Consider the following 14,892-nt stretch of genomic DNA (forward strand, 5'->3'; position numbering starts at 1 on the left):
CTCATTTCAGGCTCACTTGAAGATTTTCGCCGGCTACGGATCAACCAAAGACATCTCAGTCTACACCGCCATCGGCCTGCCTTCCTCCCAAATATACATCGTCGGCAGACCCTCCAAGAAGATGCAGTGCCAGGTGCTGTCTGATCATTTTACACAAAGCTCTTTCTAAATAAATACTCTGTTTTGACATTTCAAGAATGATAGACTAAATACACAAAGCTCTGTGTTTTAAAATAATACTGCCCATCATACTGTCGTACACTTAGTAGAGTTCATACTTCCGCCAAGACCCAACAGTCCCTGAAATTCAATCAAGCTGTTTCAATTTGCACACACTCAGTTCTCTAAAATAGCTAGATTTTTTAAATCAGGATCCATGAATTATTCCCTGAAAATGTATAAAAAACCCTCCATTTTGTAATGTTCAAGAAAGTGGAATGACTTCCTTCTTCCAGTGTCCCAGCGCTCCACCAAGTTTTGTGGAAATCCATTATGTAGATCATGAGTAATCAAGTTGACAAACAATTAAACAAACAAAAATGAGTTAGGATGTGAAATGCTATGTTTCTTTAACAGTGTGCCTCTGCTCTGATCCTCTCTCCAGTTCATCACAGAGGGCTATGCAGCTCACTTGTCCCAGCTGGAATACAACCACCGTTCTCGGCCAGCCAAGTCCAGCACCGCTCGCATGGTGCTGCGTAAAGGCAGCTTCGGCTTGGGCGCCAACAGCGACTTCCTGAGGAAGAGGAACCACCTGCTTCGCACCATCTCCTCCCAGCCGGCTCCCAGCTCCCCGACGGGCAGCATCCACAACAGGCCGGAGCGCACGCAGAGCCAATCGGACAGCGAGCGGCTGGAGAGGGAGCGGATGGAGCGCGCTCACACCCACAGTCAGGGAGCGACCCAGCGCAGCATGAGCATCACGGCGAGCTGCTGGGGCCGCAGCAGCAGCACCAAGTTGGAACCAGGAGCTCTCAGCCCAAAATGAGATTGGAGAGACAATGTGAGAGTTCCTTCAGGAGAGTGACTTACAGATGCAGTGCTGAGGAAGAGACACGTGACATTAGGATAAATGGAAAGAGAGCAAAACAGTTTGCTTGCACCAGACGGGTTATTACTACAAGCAAAATCACAGGTGCTACAAACCACTCTTTATAAAAACTAATGCCAGTCACACATGGACAGAAGCTGCGGCTTTATTTATTATAAAACACACACACACAACACAACAGGCATTTCAAGAAGCATCTTCCTGAAGAAAGAACGTGCACACAAACAGACAAAGCAGATGTTGTTGGAATACAGACTGTTTCTACTGTTTAGTAAATATTTATCGGTCTTAAATACCATGTCAGTTCCCCCCCCCCCCCAGACTATAGACAGATTGTATCAGGTTCGCATTCTGATACGACTCAGCAAGCACAAGAATTACTCCAGATATACAGTTTGTGAAGAATAGTCATTTTTATGAGCGAATCAGATTAGTTGTAGTCTGAGAGGAGATCGGAGAATCAGGACAAACTGGACTGAGTGTGTTTCAGTCATTTAGCCCAGATTAGTGTTTACTAGGATTTCTTAAGATTTATAAACAGCAGAGAGCAAAGATTTGATCCAGAGCTGCTACGTCTTGCATTGAAGCATTTACAAACCGCAATGACAAATTGTACAGTCCAGTTTCGCTTGTTTTCTATTCGTCCCTCAGACCAAGGAGTCATCCAAATATCACATGGAGCAAACTGCGAAATTACCCTTTAACTGTGGTCGCAGCCGAAACTGTTCCTGAGGTTTTTATAGCATTTCACCAAAATCCCACCGCGCCGCGCTGCTGCACCTTCCTAATGCGTAATGTATGACTCTGCTATAGGGAAAACTCCTGCTACTGTACGGTTAATGTGCCAAAGCAAACAGTGTAGAATGATATGCTGTACACGAACAGATGATATGATGAGGGTGTCCCGTGTAAAAATGGAATAGATTGTGTAAGTATGTAGTTGATTTGCCTTCACAAGGCTTGTACATAATTGTTATATTACAGTGCAGATCTGGTATCTGGTCCACTGAAGACCAGTTTCAAGTGTCTTCTTTCCTTTGGGGATGAAAACTGCCTCATTCAGGATACACTTTATTGATTGATGATGATAATTATTGTTATTTAAGATTATAGATATTTTAAAATGTCTTGATTTTGTGAACAAAATGTGTTTTAAGATTACTTTAGCTATATTGTGTGTGTGTGTGTTAATTTTTTTTCCAAACTTCAGTCGCAGCAGCCACAACTCAGAGGTCTTTGCCTGGCACAGTATTGTATTTTTATTATTTTATCCTGCAGATCACCAGAATTGTATCAACGGAACTGCTATCTCGTGTCATATATTGTATGTATGTTATTATCTATTTTGGAAATTTTTGATATGGCTTCTCTCTGGTTATCCCTAAGCTGTAAATGAGGCGCTGAAGGTGCTCATAGATAATCCTCCCGAGGTTAAGGTTTCGTTCTCCTGTTCTGCTGAGCCGTAAGAGGAAGTCGAAAATCTGCACCGTGTAAATTCTGTACAAAATGCTGTCAGAAGTGGGAAAACAGAGCAAAGATTTACTTTATGCTGTAGGCCATTTTACTTCAGTTTTATTCATCCGGACGATGTTGATCTGTCCCCCCCGACAGTGGGCGTGTGCAGAGCTGACTGCAGTGGACCAATATGGGCTCGAGTGTGAGGGGAAACGTGCAATATCTTACTCAACTACACCACAAGATCAAACTGACTGTGTTGAAGAAATGTCACAGTGCATTGACAATCAGTTGAACAGGCACATATTCTACGGACGTCACGCTGCGTCGACACAAACACACACACACATGCATGCCCATTTAAATATAAGATAATCCTTAGTCCCACAATGGGGGACATTTACCAAGGTAGATTTCCCCACAGTAAAGTCTCACTGATGTGATATTCCAGTAGGTTTACTCCTGTGGACGCACACATGCTCAGTCTTATTTAGTTGTGATGTTTCAGTTCCAGCACATGAACCAACGCAACACTGACTGTAAATGACCCAGAATATCAACACTTGGCTTGCTAGAGATAATGCAGTCAGCCCGACACCAACGTTCAGCTCTTGGACTGTCAATGCAAGTGAAAGGTCATTTTTAGGGGCTGCGCTTCATGGTGCTCTTAAATAGACTGTTTATGAGGTTTTTAATAGCACAGGGTTCACACTGCGGCCGTTTTCGTCTGATGTCATCTTCAGGTCGGGATGTTCAAATCTGGAGGCACATGAAACCATGTTTCAGAGTTAAACGACATATTTGATAGCTCATAAGATGCATTGACATCTTAATAGAAAAACAGTCCTCTTGGCTACAAGAAGGTTGAATGCTAACTGGAATGTTCACCGTTTACATCGACTCAAAAGTTAGTTTTAAGCACTTAATCATTGGAAGGAGCATTTAGATCACAAGCTTGATTCCAGTGCAGTTTACTTCCAGGCTGTATTAACTGTGCCCCAGAAATGTAAGTGCAATTGATATTTCAAAATTCAAAAGTGTTTCCCACTATATCAGGTTACAGTATTAAACAGCAAGAAAGTGGGACAATGCTGTAGCCGAATCATTGGTAAGGATTATATATCCTTTGCAACAGTACAAATATGTTGTTTAACTTTGAAACGTGCCCCCATGTTCGTCCAGATTTTAACGATCTGTTGTCTCTTCGGTTGCTGATCAGTTGGTGACGTGTGAAAATATAAAAGTTAGTCTTTAAAGTCTTAGAAACCTGGATCACTGCAGTACATCATTACATCATTGCTGAGGAAAATATGCTCACTGTTTAAACGTGGTCGATTGAAATGTGTCCCATTGAAAAGAGTTTCTAATATTTTCGTCCACTACACAAATCCGTGAGGAATATTAAGAGGACTGAGTGAATGTCCCAGTGTAAATGAACCTCTAGCCCCCCCCCTCATGTTTCTTTGATACTGGTGAAAGACCTAGTTCATACTGTCCCTCTGCATTCTGACTCTTTCAAGATCAGGTTTGAAGCCATATTAACAACTCTTAGGAAAGCTGCTATTTCAATAATGGCTGTTTGTACGTTCATAGAAAAGCAACGCTGGAAAAACATGCACTCATGTAAAGTTGGTAACTACTGAACCATTTCCCCTTCCTCAGAGATCTTTGAATTGCCTGGTTATTACAATCCAGAGAATGTAAAAGACGAAGCGGTTATCTGTGAAGTTTGGATACCTCTGGTCAGACACTCGCTTCGATTCTGCTACCGACACACACTTTACCAGAGGCCTTACATTTCCCTTCTCTGCCTTACATTGACCATTGTGTCGCGAGGCCTAGAATGAAGGCTGCTCACACCCGAACTGACTTCATGGAAAGGGACCGACTGTTAGTCCTGATTTTGTGGAAAAGGCTATATTTTCTTAAAAAGGATGTGGTTTGTTTTCACTTTAAAGGAAATGTTAAAAAAAAAAAAAAGAAATGTTTTTTGACGTATTTCACCGATGTTAGGGAAGTCACCACTCTCAAGCTCTGTGCCCCGGGTAATGCAATGCCACAAACAGTTTCCCCATCAGTTCACATTCACAGGCTGTAAATACATAAACAACAAACCTTGGTAAACTAAGCTTAGAAAATATTTTCATTGTACAGCGTGTGTATCTTGTAGATTTTGGATAATTTTCATTTTATCCATCCCCTTGTGTTTTTATGTACAGTGTATAAAGAACATAAAGAACAACCAAGTCATTTGGGCCTTTTTTCCACATACATAAGAATATGAACAAGGAAACAGTTCAGCTTGATTTCAACAGAATTCATTTCACTAATCGAACTTTTTATTTTTCTGGGATCAGCCAACATAAATAAAGATTTATTCAGAGACACACAATGTGAGATATAGAAGGTGCGAAGACTCAGAGTGGGTTTAAGATATGTAGCTGAAATACAAAAAGGCAAAACTGTTTGATGTGTCGTGTAGAATACAGAACATTTAAAAAATCGTCTCACTGTGTCTGACATTAGGAAGAAATTATGTGAAGCTGATTTGAAATAGGATATGATACAGAAATCATTTGAAGGCTGGGGCCAGTCCCAGCAGACAGGACGAGAGGCGGAGTACACAGTGGACATGTCGCCAGCGCATCACAGAGCTGACAGAGACAAACAACCATTCACTATCACTGACAGTAAGCCTAACCCCATTCTGCATGTCTTTAGACTGTGGGAGAAAACCAGACAAAAAGACTCCGGGAATTGAACCAAGAACCTTCTAGCTGTGAGGCAACAGTGTCAGACTGATAATGATTGTTGGGGCCCGATTCTGATATTCAGCTGTAAAAAATGTCCGATATGTCAGCAGATATGTACATTTTTTTTAAATGCAATGATTCCTAAGATGTATGTAAATGAGGCTTGATATTTTACAGTTTAATCTTAAACCTTATCAATAGCTATTAATGAAGAAAACAGAACTACAACTAAATGTATCGAACTTGAATTAAGAAAAACATTTTTTTACAGTAAATGTAAAGACAAAATCTTTCCTGCATTGTTTATTCAGTAAAATCAAAGTTTTCATATCCAGGCATGTTGGAGGATGTTGGTCGGGCTCTAGGACTATCCACGTCCTGTTGACTTCCTGCTCCTTATATAGAGTTAGTGGACTCAACCAGATTTAAATTCAACATAATCTGTTTTTCTTTAAATCACTTTTGTGATCAGTTTACATTTAAAAAGGCCAATCAGTAGTCAATGAAGACTTTGACTTGGATTTAAACTCAGTGAAAATCAAGAGCACGTGTTTGACATTTGTTTAACGTTAACACTTCCATCCCAGGCAAATGTTTTTTATAAAACACATACTAAATATAAAAATGTCAATAATCTAAAAAAAGTGGTCATCCTCCGTCGAACTGTCAGGGAAACCTCTTGTTGGTGAAGGGCTCCACTGCACCTTCTACCTGTTGGTCCCCAGTTTCCTCTGGAAGGCATTCCCGTCTCCCTTGGTGGCTTGCTGCGGGTGGAACAAAGGTTCAATCGACTACAAGGTAATGTCGTGTTCATTTCACAAAGCTACAGCTGAACGCTTCTTTTTTTTACCTTGTTGATGTCTTTGTGTTTTTCTCGGCTGACCATCTCCTCTATGATCTCTCCCTCTCCTCTCACCAATCTGGAAGAAAGCAGAGAAACAAAACAAGTCAATTGGCGGACGCCTTCTTTGAAAGTTCTGCGTTGTGGATTGTAGGTGCACGCTCCGTGGCTCCGCCTTACCTGGTCCGTCCTGTTTCAGGGTCCACAATCCTGCGGATCACACTCTGCCTGGCCTCATACTCCTCCTTGGTGAGGGGTCTCTTGGTGGAGAGCCGGGCCTTCTGCTCATCGGTCATGACTGCAGTGGAAGACAAAAGTTAAAAAACTACACATGCATCGTTTGCTTTGGTGGAAGAAACAGATGTTCTAAAGAAACCAGGGATGTACAAAATGTCCCACCAGGTCCAGGCTCCACCGTCCCCTCATCACTCTGCCACACCTCCAGGTAAGCCGGAGGTTTCTCTTCCGGAATGATGGACAGCAGTCCCTCGATCTTCTTCTCCTTCTCCTTTTCCTTCTCCTTCTTCTCTTTCTTCAGCTTCTCCTTCCTTTCCTTCTTCTCCTTCTTCTTCAGTTTCTTCAGCTTCGCCTTTTTCTTCTTCAGCTTCTTTTTCTTGGATTTACTTTTCTTCCTCTTTGTCTTCTCGTCACTCGACGAGGACGAAGATGACGAGGAGGATGAGGAGGACGAAGAGGAGGAGGAGGTTCTTCTACGCTTCTTTCTTTCAGTTTTCACATCTGAGGGACGAACAGAGAGTAGTGACGGTTTACCGCAGGTGTTATTTCTCTGTAACGTTACAAACAATAACCAATTGTCTGTAATGAAGAAGTCATTTGCAGGGTTTCAATTCTACACAGTGTTGATGACTATAGGTTTGTGACAAGGATACAGATGTTTGTGTGCAGAATGGTGGATTTAATGGAAGGCACAGGGAGGTTGACATAAATATATATGAAATTTAATAGGACCTGACTGACTCATTGTTGCAAAACTAATGACAAATGTGAGTCTCAATCCGTTTTGTGAATGTGTAAAAGAATCTCCAAATGTGTAATGAGATTTTTGAATGTGTACATGGAATAAAGTGTATTTTTATCTGTAAATGTGAAGACAAATCTGTACATTTTCTTACACACACACATTCTAATTACAGATTTGCACATGTGGAGATTATTTTACATATTCACACATCTGATGACACAGACGGATTGAGACTGTCAATAGTTTTGCTACAGTAAAACTCATAACTGACCCTTGTTGACAGATATTTCAAATTGTAAAACAACTCTGTTTTAATGACCCATTTTAGATGAATATATATAAACCAAGGCTCTGAGTTCACACACAAAGGAGCTGATCTCAACCTTTGCTCTTGTGCGTCTCTTTCTTTGACGACCTGCCGCGGCTCCTGCTGCTGGATGAGGAAGAGGACGGAGACGACGAGGAAGAGGAGGAGGACCGTGTCCGTTTCTTCTTCTTCTTCTTCTTCTCTCTGTCTGCTCCGTCATGTGACCTGCTGCGACCCATCGTCAGAGAACCTCCACGAAGAGAAATCACCGCTGGAAAGTCCGGAGAAGATCATGAAATGCAGCAGCCGAGAATCAGCGGCCATTCAAGCTCCTGCGTCTCCAGCGTGTTCGTCTTCAATTTCCGTCCGGCGGCTTCGAGGAATACAACGTTTAAGGTTCCTGGTTCCTACTTGAAATGTGCAGCGATCATTTGCTCATTTTGCACCAAAAGGTATTTTCCTTATTTATAAAAAAAAACTGCAATATCCCTGTTCAGTGTGCAGAATAAACTCCATATACAAGTGCCATAAAAACAGATATTAGATAGATATTATGTTATATTAACACACACACCATTGACCATTTGCTTACCCTACAAATCTCCTGCACAATCTGTAACATATTACACATACCTTCGTATTGCATACATATTTTACCTTTAATTTTATATATTTAGTTTTATTTTATTGGATATGTTTGTACTACAGGGCTTTCGTCTTAACTTGCTTGATCTTAAACCCCATTTTCCTGCTTAATATGTTTGTTATTCACCAAACACTTTTAAATGATTATTATCCCTGGGTTCAATATCTTCACTCAGGTGATATTTCATTTTTTATTTTATTTGTATTGGTTTTAGTACAGCTCTAAGAGGGAAAGTTAAAGTAGAGCACATTGCTGATGTCTGTTCAGTATATCTCTATGTGACCAACAAACTCAATGACACCTCACCATCCTCACCAACCAAATAGAACAATCCCTACAAAAAAAAAAAGGAAATTAAACAGAGGACAAATAATAAGTGTCAGTTTATCTACTCATTAGGTTAAATCGTGTAAGTGTGAAGGTGACTGCTAAAAGTCCACTGCTTCTTATCAAAAGATAAAAGAAAGTCTTTGTTGGGGAATATGACCTTTGTATGAGAAGGGTAAAGTTTGTTCTACCCAAAATAATCAGGTGTATTAAATACTGAGGTTACATTGAGTCAGTTTGCTTCCATGTCATGAAAAATAAGGCCAGCAAGTTAAAGGAATAGAGTGAACTAAACTTTGATAGTAATCTGTAGAGAGATAGTTTGTGATCCAGGATATGATTTTTTCTTAAAAAGGGTGGGGACATTGGTGTAAGATGAAATGTCTGCTATGTTAGAAATGTAAAAAAGTGAGTTCACAGCAGGTTCAGAGATTTGGATCTGTGGGGGGGGGCTGATTCCATGTCAGTTACATAATGCTGGATCAGTGGATGAAGGCAGGAATAGATGGTTATTTGATACCGGTGCTATGATATAATGCAACACTTCCAGAGTAATGAGTTATATTTGGAATAAGGCCATTTACATGACTGGGACACTGTACCGTGGTCCCTTAATTTCAGAAGAAGACAAGGAGACACCAATAGTGTGCAGAGTAAGCGTCACATGTGAGAACATATCCGTATTATTTATTTCAAAGTTTTTACAAAGGCATTTGTGAATCTTTAAAGCTTGTACAGACTTTGTTCCTGATGATGTTAGCCCTTATTACTCTTGATGCACAAGGCTAAACTAACTGAAAAAAAGAAAAGAAAAGAAATGGCTTCGAGTGGAATACTATCGTAACCTGTCTCCATTCATGCTTAAATATGATCCCACTGAAGCAATAAATAAAACAGTCTCTCAATATTCCTTGAAATACATTGCACATTATAAATACTGAGAAACCTGTTAAACAAAACATTCAGCTGCATGAGTGAAGGTAACAGTCTAAACATGGACTTGAAGTTAGGAGAGTTTTAAGATGTCAGCAGGAACGGAGCCTTAAAGCTATCATCTTTCCAGTCCGTGTGCAAGGGGAGCCGGTCGCGTTGCTTCAAAAAACCCCAAAAAAACGGGGGGGGGGGGTCGGTAGTGTTGGAGTGGGCGGAATGTGTCACTGCTGCTGGGATTCGCTCCAGCTCAATAAGATGAAGCCGCCATGCGGATCCTCTCTGGTGGATACAGCAAAACGTTCTGAGCGGCTTTGATAGTGTTTTTCATGAGCATCGCCACAGTCATAGGTCCCACACCTCCGGGCACTGGAGTGATGAAGCCCGCCTTCTGTCTCACGCCTGAATAGGGACGGGGGGGGGGAAATCAAGGTTAAAAACACCTGAGACACAGTGTAGCACCTTTTACAGACACACCACCGTGGTCACTGTGCTGCCCTACCTTCAAAATCCACGTCTCCGACTAATCTGTGCTTTCCAGTGACCGGGTCCTGCACTCTGTTTATTCCGACATCAATCACCGCCGCGCCCTCTTTGATCATGTCTGCGGTAATGAGGTTCGGAATCCCTGATGAATTCAGCAACGCAGTATAGTTAGAAACCACAGGAACAATTTAATCTGTTTAGCAAACGGTCATGAATCGGACAAGTAGAGACACGAACCTGCAGCAGCAACAACAATATCAGCGATCCTAGTGTGTTGGCCAAGTTTATCCTTTGGAGTGTATCTGTGAGAAATGGTGACCGTCGCATCACCTGCAACAGAATTAAGGTTTAGTATGTAGACTGTAACTGTATCCTCTCACACATATCACAAAAGCAAACACAAAAAAGCACAAACACACACACACACAAACCACAACCTACCGCCGGGTCTCTCGTGACGCCCGTCTGTGTGCAGTAACATGGCGATGGGCATGCCCACGTTCTTAGAGCGCCCTGCAACCACGACATTCTTCCCTTGAGTAGGAATACCTGAAAGACAAGAATTTTGGTTGGTTTAGTTTTAAATGATACTTCAGTGAGTTCGGAGTTTGTTCAGCAGCATTTCAGCCCTGAGGAAGTAACAGTTCTCGCCAGTTACCTGTGCGTTTGATCATTTCCCAGACTCCCCAGGGAGTGGCGGGAAGCATGGTGGACTGATCCAGGCACATGCGACCCACGTTGACTACATGGAAGCCGTCCACATCCTTGGTGGGAGAAACTGCATTGCAGATTGCGCGCTCATCGATGTGTTCTGTCACAAACAAAAAGGCAAGTTAGAGTCAGGACGACAAGTGCACAACTTGCACACGGCTGTAACATCAGCGATTTTATTCTGTAAATAAAGGTCTTCCTATAACTACTGTCAGTCTTTGTTCCAGTTTCTCTGTACCTGGCAGAGGCAGTTGGACCAGTAGCCCGTCCACACGGTGGTCTGTGTTGAGTTTGTAGATCAGGTCCAATAACTCCTCCTCACTGATGTTCGAATGCTTGCGAATCGTTTCACTAGAAATTCCTGTGGGAGGATGAAATTAGAAAATGACTCAAAACGCAAAGTAGCATTTGCCCTGTGGTGATTTTCTTGTAGAAGCCTTGTGTTTATGTGTGTGAGGACTGTGGGTGTTTTTCACTGACCAACATCAGCTGCAGCACGCGTCTTGTTCAGGACGTAGGAGTGACTTGCCGGGTTCTCGCCGACGAGAATCACACTCAGATGGGGTCTCTTGTGTCCCGCTGAAACCCAGTTCTCCACATCCACCCGGGCCTCCTCCCGAATCTGCCTGGCCAGTTTCTTTCCTGAGATGACCACTGCCTCCTGCCTGAGAGTCGGAAAAACAAAAACAAAAGGGTCAGAGGAAAATTCAGTAACTTGCTTTGTCTTCATTTACGACTTCTACGTATGCAAACTAAAATGAAATCCTTTTTTCTATTTCCTCTTTGAATTTAGTATGCGGGGCAGCTCTCTACATTGGCTCTTGGAACGGGCCTCTTGGACGTTAAAGGCGACATCTGTCTGCTGCACATGTTCTGATTGAAAAGGACACCAGAAACCTGTAATCTATCTCCACCATCCACCTTGGGAACGCACCAATTCTATCCTTAGAGCCTGCATTTCTCCACCTGACAGAGAGATATGTTTAATCAGCACTTGTGTGGAAATAGTAGATGTTCCGTCCCTGGACTGGTGAAAAGCTTTTTTAAATGGGACTCTTTGGACAGAGTTCAGTAAGAGGTGGTTAAATGGTTAAAAGTGAAGTGCCGAGCTCTTCATTATGCGAGTCACAGACAGGGTTAACACACCCTCCTGCCTTTACCAAACAAAAGCGCCACGATGGTTTTGATTATGTAACAACAAACACAGAGAGCAGTGGTTAACAACTGAGGAGTAACGAGGCAACCACGGTGACATAACACTCCTTTTCATTCTGTCAAAAGTGATTAAACCTCGGGGGGAAAGTAGCACATCTTTGGGGCGAGGTGGGGTGAGGCCATGGGGCTAGTAGTGAACCAGGTCCCAGAGAAAGTGTGTCGGGATTACAGAGCAGCTGCTCTTTCGCCTCATAAATGTAAATACAAAGCTGGTGTTCTGAGGAGAGAACTTCCCTATTCACATGGGCACATATCCATGTTAAAGGAGACCCACCTCGGAAAAAAGTTGTCTCTTAGGAGGATTTTCTGCAGGTTTTATCTTCTGTATGTTGAAGTTAATAGTTTTTTATATTTTCCTTTATGTTATTTTTGGTTTTTGTCTTGTTTAATTCACATGCATTTTGTAAAGCAATTTGTAGCCTTGTTTAGATAAGGCTATAGAAATATAAGACAAATAAATAGTTTTACTATTATGATTATATTACTTGTGTGCATTTTAAAGCAAAGCCTTGTATCAGATGTAATTTAATATTGCTTTAATTTTGTGTCTATGTTTCTATAAGTGGTAATAACTCGTGCATAAAGTGACATTTGCTTTAGATTATCTATCTAATGACTGTGGAGCTGCAGGTCATGTGCAGGGACCACACGAGGTTTGGGTTTCTGAGACATTTGCCCTATTACAAGTCTCATGCTTCACTCAGCACGTACCCAATAAATACCTACACGGGATGCTGCAGAGAAACACCATTTTCATAATTAGGGTTATTTTACCTTCTAAATAATCTAACATCATCCAGAACTTTATGGCCACAATGCATTCGCCCGTCCCGCCCTTCTGTGCGCAGACCAGCACCTCGATCTCCAGTTGAAACCTGGCTCCTCAAGCCACAGGGTGCAAGCGCTCACACCGATTTCATCAGCCACTCCGCTGCAATGTTACCGGCATACCGCTAGGGGCGCGCCTCTATAGCGGTCATTCAGTACAAGATGATCTAATAAATCCTCAATACCAGCGCCCACGATGTTATCGATATAAACACAGTGTGGCACAAAATGGACAAAAGCTACACGTCGAGTCACTAAACACAGATCTGTGCTTTGATCGCGGAGAGAAACGCGCGCCGAGCATGTGGTGTGGAGCGGATCGAGGGTAGAGAGCCGCGGGTAGAGGCTCACCTGGAAGCGGACGTGTGCAGTTTGCAGACGTGGTGCTGGGAGAGTTGGCACAGCTTTCTGAGGGTCCTGAGCGCGGCCATGTTCTGATCGTCTGTGAGGCGGAGGGAGAGGAGACAGGAGACACCGCGGCCGGTTACGAAACACGAGTGGAACAGCCCGGACTGACAGAGCGACGTCAGTGGCCGAGAGGGAGGAGAGCAGCGGGTTATAAGGGCCAACCCCCCCCCCCCCCCCGCCCACCGCCTGCGTCACTGGTATCTGCCGCTCGTTTGTCACACTGACAAGCTTCCACTGAAATCCACTGCACCCACCCACTTCACACACTAACAGGGTTTACACTAAACTATAACATCACGTCAGTTTGTAATGTTCAGTACTGTAAAGTATTATGTCAAAGTAAATCAGGGGCTGTGTAGATACTTTACCAGGATCGATTCACTTTTACATCAGATGAAATGTTATTGGTAGATTAAGGAAAATTAGTAATTTAAAAGTCCAGCGTGTGGAATCTAGTGATATCTAGTGGTGAAGGTTCATGTAGCAGCTGAAGACCTCTCACCTCCTCACCCTCCCCTTCCAAACATGAGAGAGAACCTGTGGCAGCCTTCAGTTGCCATAAAAACTCAAAGGGTGTTAAATCGTCCAGTTTGGGCTACTGTAAACAACATGGCGGACTCCGTAGAGAGGACCCCGATGTTAATATGAGTTATTTGAATATAAAAGGCTCATTCCACAGTAAAGAAAACATCAATTCATACAACTTAGATAAAACACACTAGTGAAAGCATCACTAGGATTATTTCATATGTCAGAGTTGTATTATTATAGATTAATATATTATTATTACTGTTACATATAAAAGAAACATTTAGCTGAGATTGGCTTGAATTTCCACTACTTCATATAAACTGTGGGGAAGTTTAAAGTACTTTATGATATTGCGTACTATAGGCTTTTTAAAAATATGTAGCAAATAAATATGATGAAGTTCAAAGTATTAGGTAAGAAATTGAACATTCAGTCGTTCTTAAACAGAGCACTTGGCAGAATATACTTAGTCACAAGGCCAGAAAAAACAGTTCGGACATGACAGGGCGATTTGTTTTTTGCTGTTGAGCCATTAGTAATGCCTCACATGCAGCCACTCTATAATTTGTCTTCTGGAAATTTAAATTATTTACACTGCACACACCACATTACACCCAGCCCGAGTTGCAATATTTGTCAGTTAGGTTTTGGTAATTTCACTAAACATACAATACAAAATAGATAAGGTCTTAATAATTGAATATGGATACAAGTATCTTTACACAACAGGGCAGCAACCTTAAAAAAAAAAAAGAATGGCACGCAGTAGAGCCCATACCTCCGACAAGGCCCAACAGTCTTCTTCTATCAATCAAGATGCTCTAGATTTCACGTACTTAAAGATATCAGTTCCCTCAATATGGTTTTTCATCAAGATTCATGAATTATTCCCTGGAAAATGGTAAAATTTTCAAAAACTGAGCCCTGAAACCTGTGAACCTAGGATTTTTGGCTTCTGGGGATCTTTGGGGAATCACCCACTTTGGCAGTCCAACAATCCACACCCTGCCGTCGATCAGAAGCTACATTTGTCCATCAAATGGTTCATAGTCCTTCTCTCATACATTAAGTTCAGTGCAAAGTTTTGGCTTTGATGTTTGGATTTTTACGCATTACACAATATGAATAAAAATAACAACAACGCTCCTCCAAGTGTATAGTCAGAGTCTCTAAGCTACAGAGACAGATTGGTGTGGCCCTCGCAGAGCCCGGATTATCTACATTGTGAAATCAGTCTGGGATTATGTTATGAGTCAGACGACGGTTAAACTGACTAATTCCACAGAAGAAGTTCAGCAAGTTGAGATGAGTTTAGACGCTCAAACAAACCTCCTTGCCAAATACTGTATCTTGAAAATGCAGTGTATGTTCGAAGAATAGGTGCAGCACTGCACATTTAGGCCCTAAAAAACATCTGAGCC

The 14,892-nt window shown here is 42.1% G+C and overlaps 3 protein-coding genes across 9 annotated transcripts in view; 1 reads left to right on the forward strand and 2 right to left on the reverse strand.

Annotated features, from left to right (window-relative positions):
* Positions 1–4,748, forward strand: part of LOC117768486 (membrane-associated phosphatidylinositol transfer protein 2-like) — a 48,944-nt gene extending 44,196 nt beyond the window's left edge. For all 7 annotated transcript variants that reach the window (XM_034596875.1, XM_034596873.1, XM_034596876.1 and 4 more), the window contains 2 exons: positions 11–133; positions 605–4,748. In XM_034596875.1, the coding sequence (XP_034452766.1) occupies positions 11–133; positions 605–988 (507 nt within the window). In that variant the 3' untranslated portion in view covers positions 989–4,748. The remainder of the gene's footprint in view (positions 1–10; positions 134–604) is intronic.
* Positions 4,749–4,823: 75 nt separating this feature from the next.
* On the reverse strand, positions 4,824–7,770 carry arl6ip4 (ADP-ribosylation factor-like 6 interacting protein 4). Its single transcript, XM_034596926.1, has 5 exons — positions 7,466–7,770; positions 6,500–6,838; positions 6,281–6,398; positions 6,110–6,179; positions 4,824–6,023 (listed from the first exon to the last, which is right to left on the reverse strand). Exons 1-5 carry the CDS (start codon positions 7,626–7,628, stop codon positions 5,967–5,969), a joined length of 747 nt encoding a protein of 248 aa, XP_034452817.1. The 5' UTR covers positions 7,629–7,770; the 3' UTR covers positions 4,824–5,966.
* A 1,234-nt stretch (positions 7,771–9,004) lies between these two features.
* Positions 9,005–13,116, reverse strand: mthfd2 (methylenetetrahydrofolate dehydrogenase (NADP+ dependent) 2, methenyltetrahydrofolate cyclohydrolase). Its single transcript, XM_034596910.1, has 8 exons — positions 12,884–13,116; positions 10,970–11,154; positions 10,728–10,850; positions 10,437–10,589; positions 10,220–10,327; positions 10,016–10,108; positions 9,795–9,920; positions 9,005–9,694 (listed from the first exon to the last, which is right to left on the reverse strand). The coding sequence occupies exons 1-8, from the start codon at positions 12,961–12,963 to the stop codon at positions 9,543–9,545; spliced, it is 1,020 nt and encodes a 339-aa protein (XP_034452801.1). The 5' UTR covers positions 12,964–13,116; the 3' UTR covers positions 9,005–9,542.
* Between the last annotated feature and the right edge of the window lie 1,776 nt (positions 13,117–14,892).

This window comes from Hippoglossus hippoglossus, chromosome 9 (genome assembly GCF_009819705.1).
Source record: "Hippoglossus hippoglossus isolate fHipHip1 chromosome 9, fHipHip1.pri, whole genome shotgun sequence".
Taxonomy (NCBI): domain Eukaryota; kingdom Metazoa; phylum Chordata; class Actinopteri; order Pleuronectiformes; family Pleuronectidae; genus Hippoglossus; species Hippoglossus hippoglossus.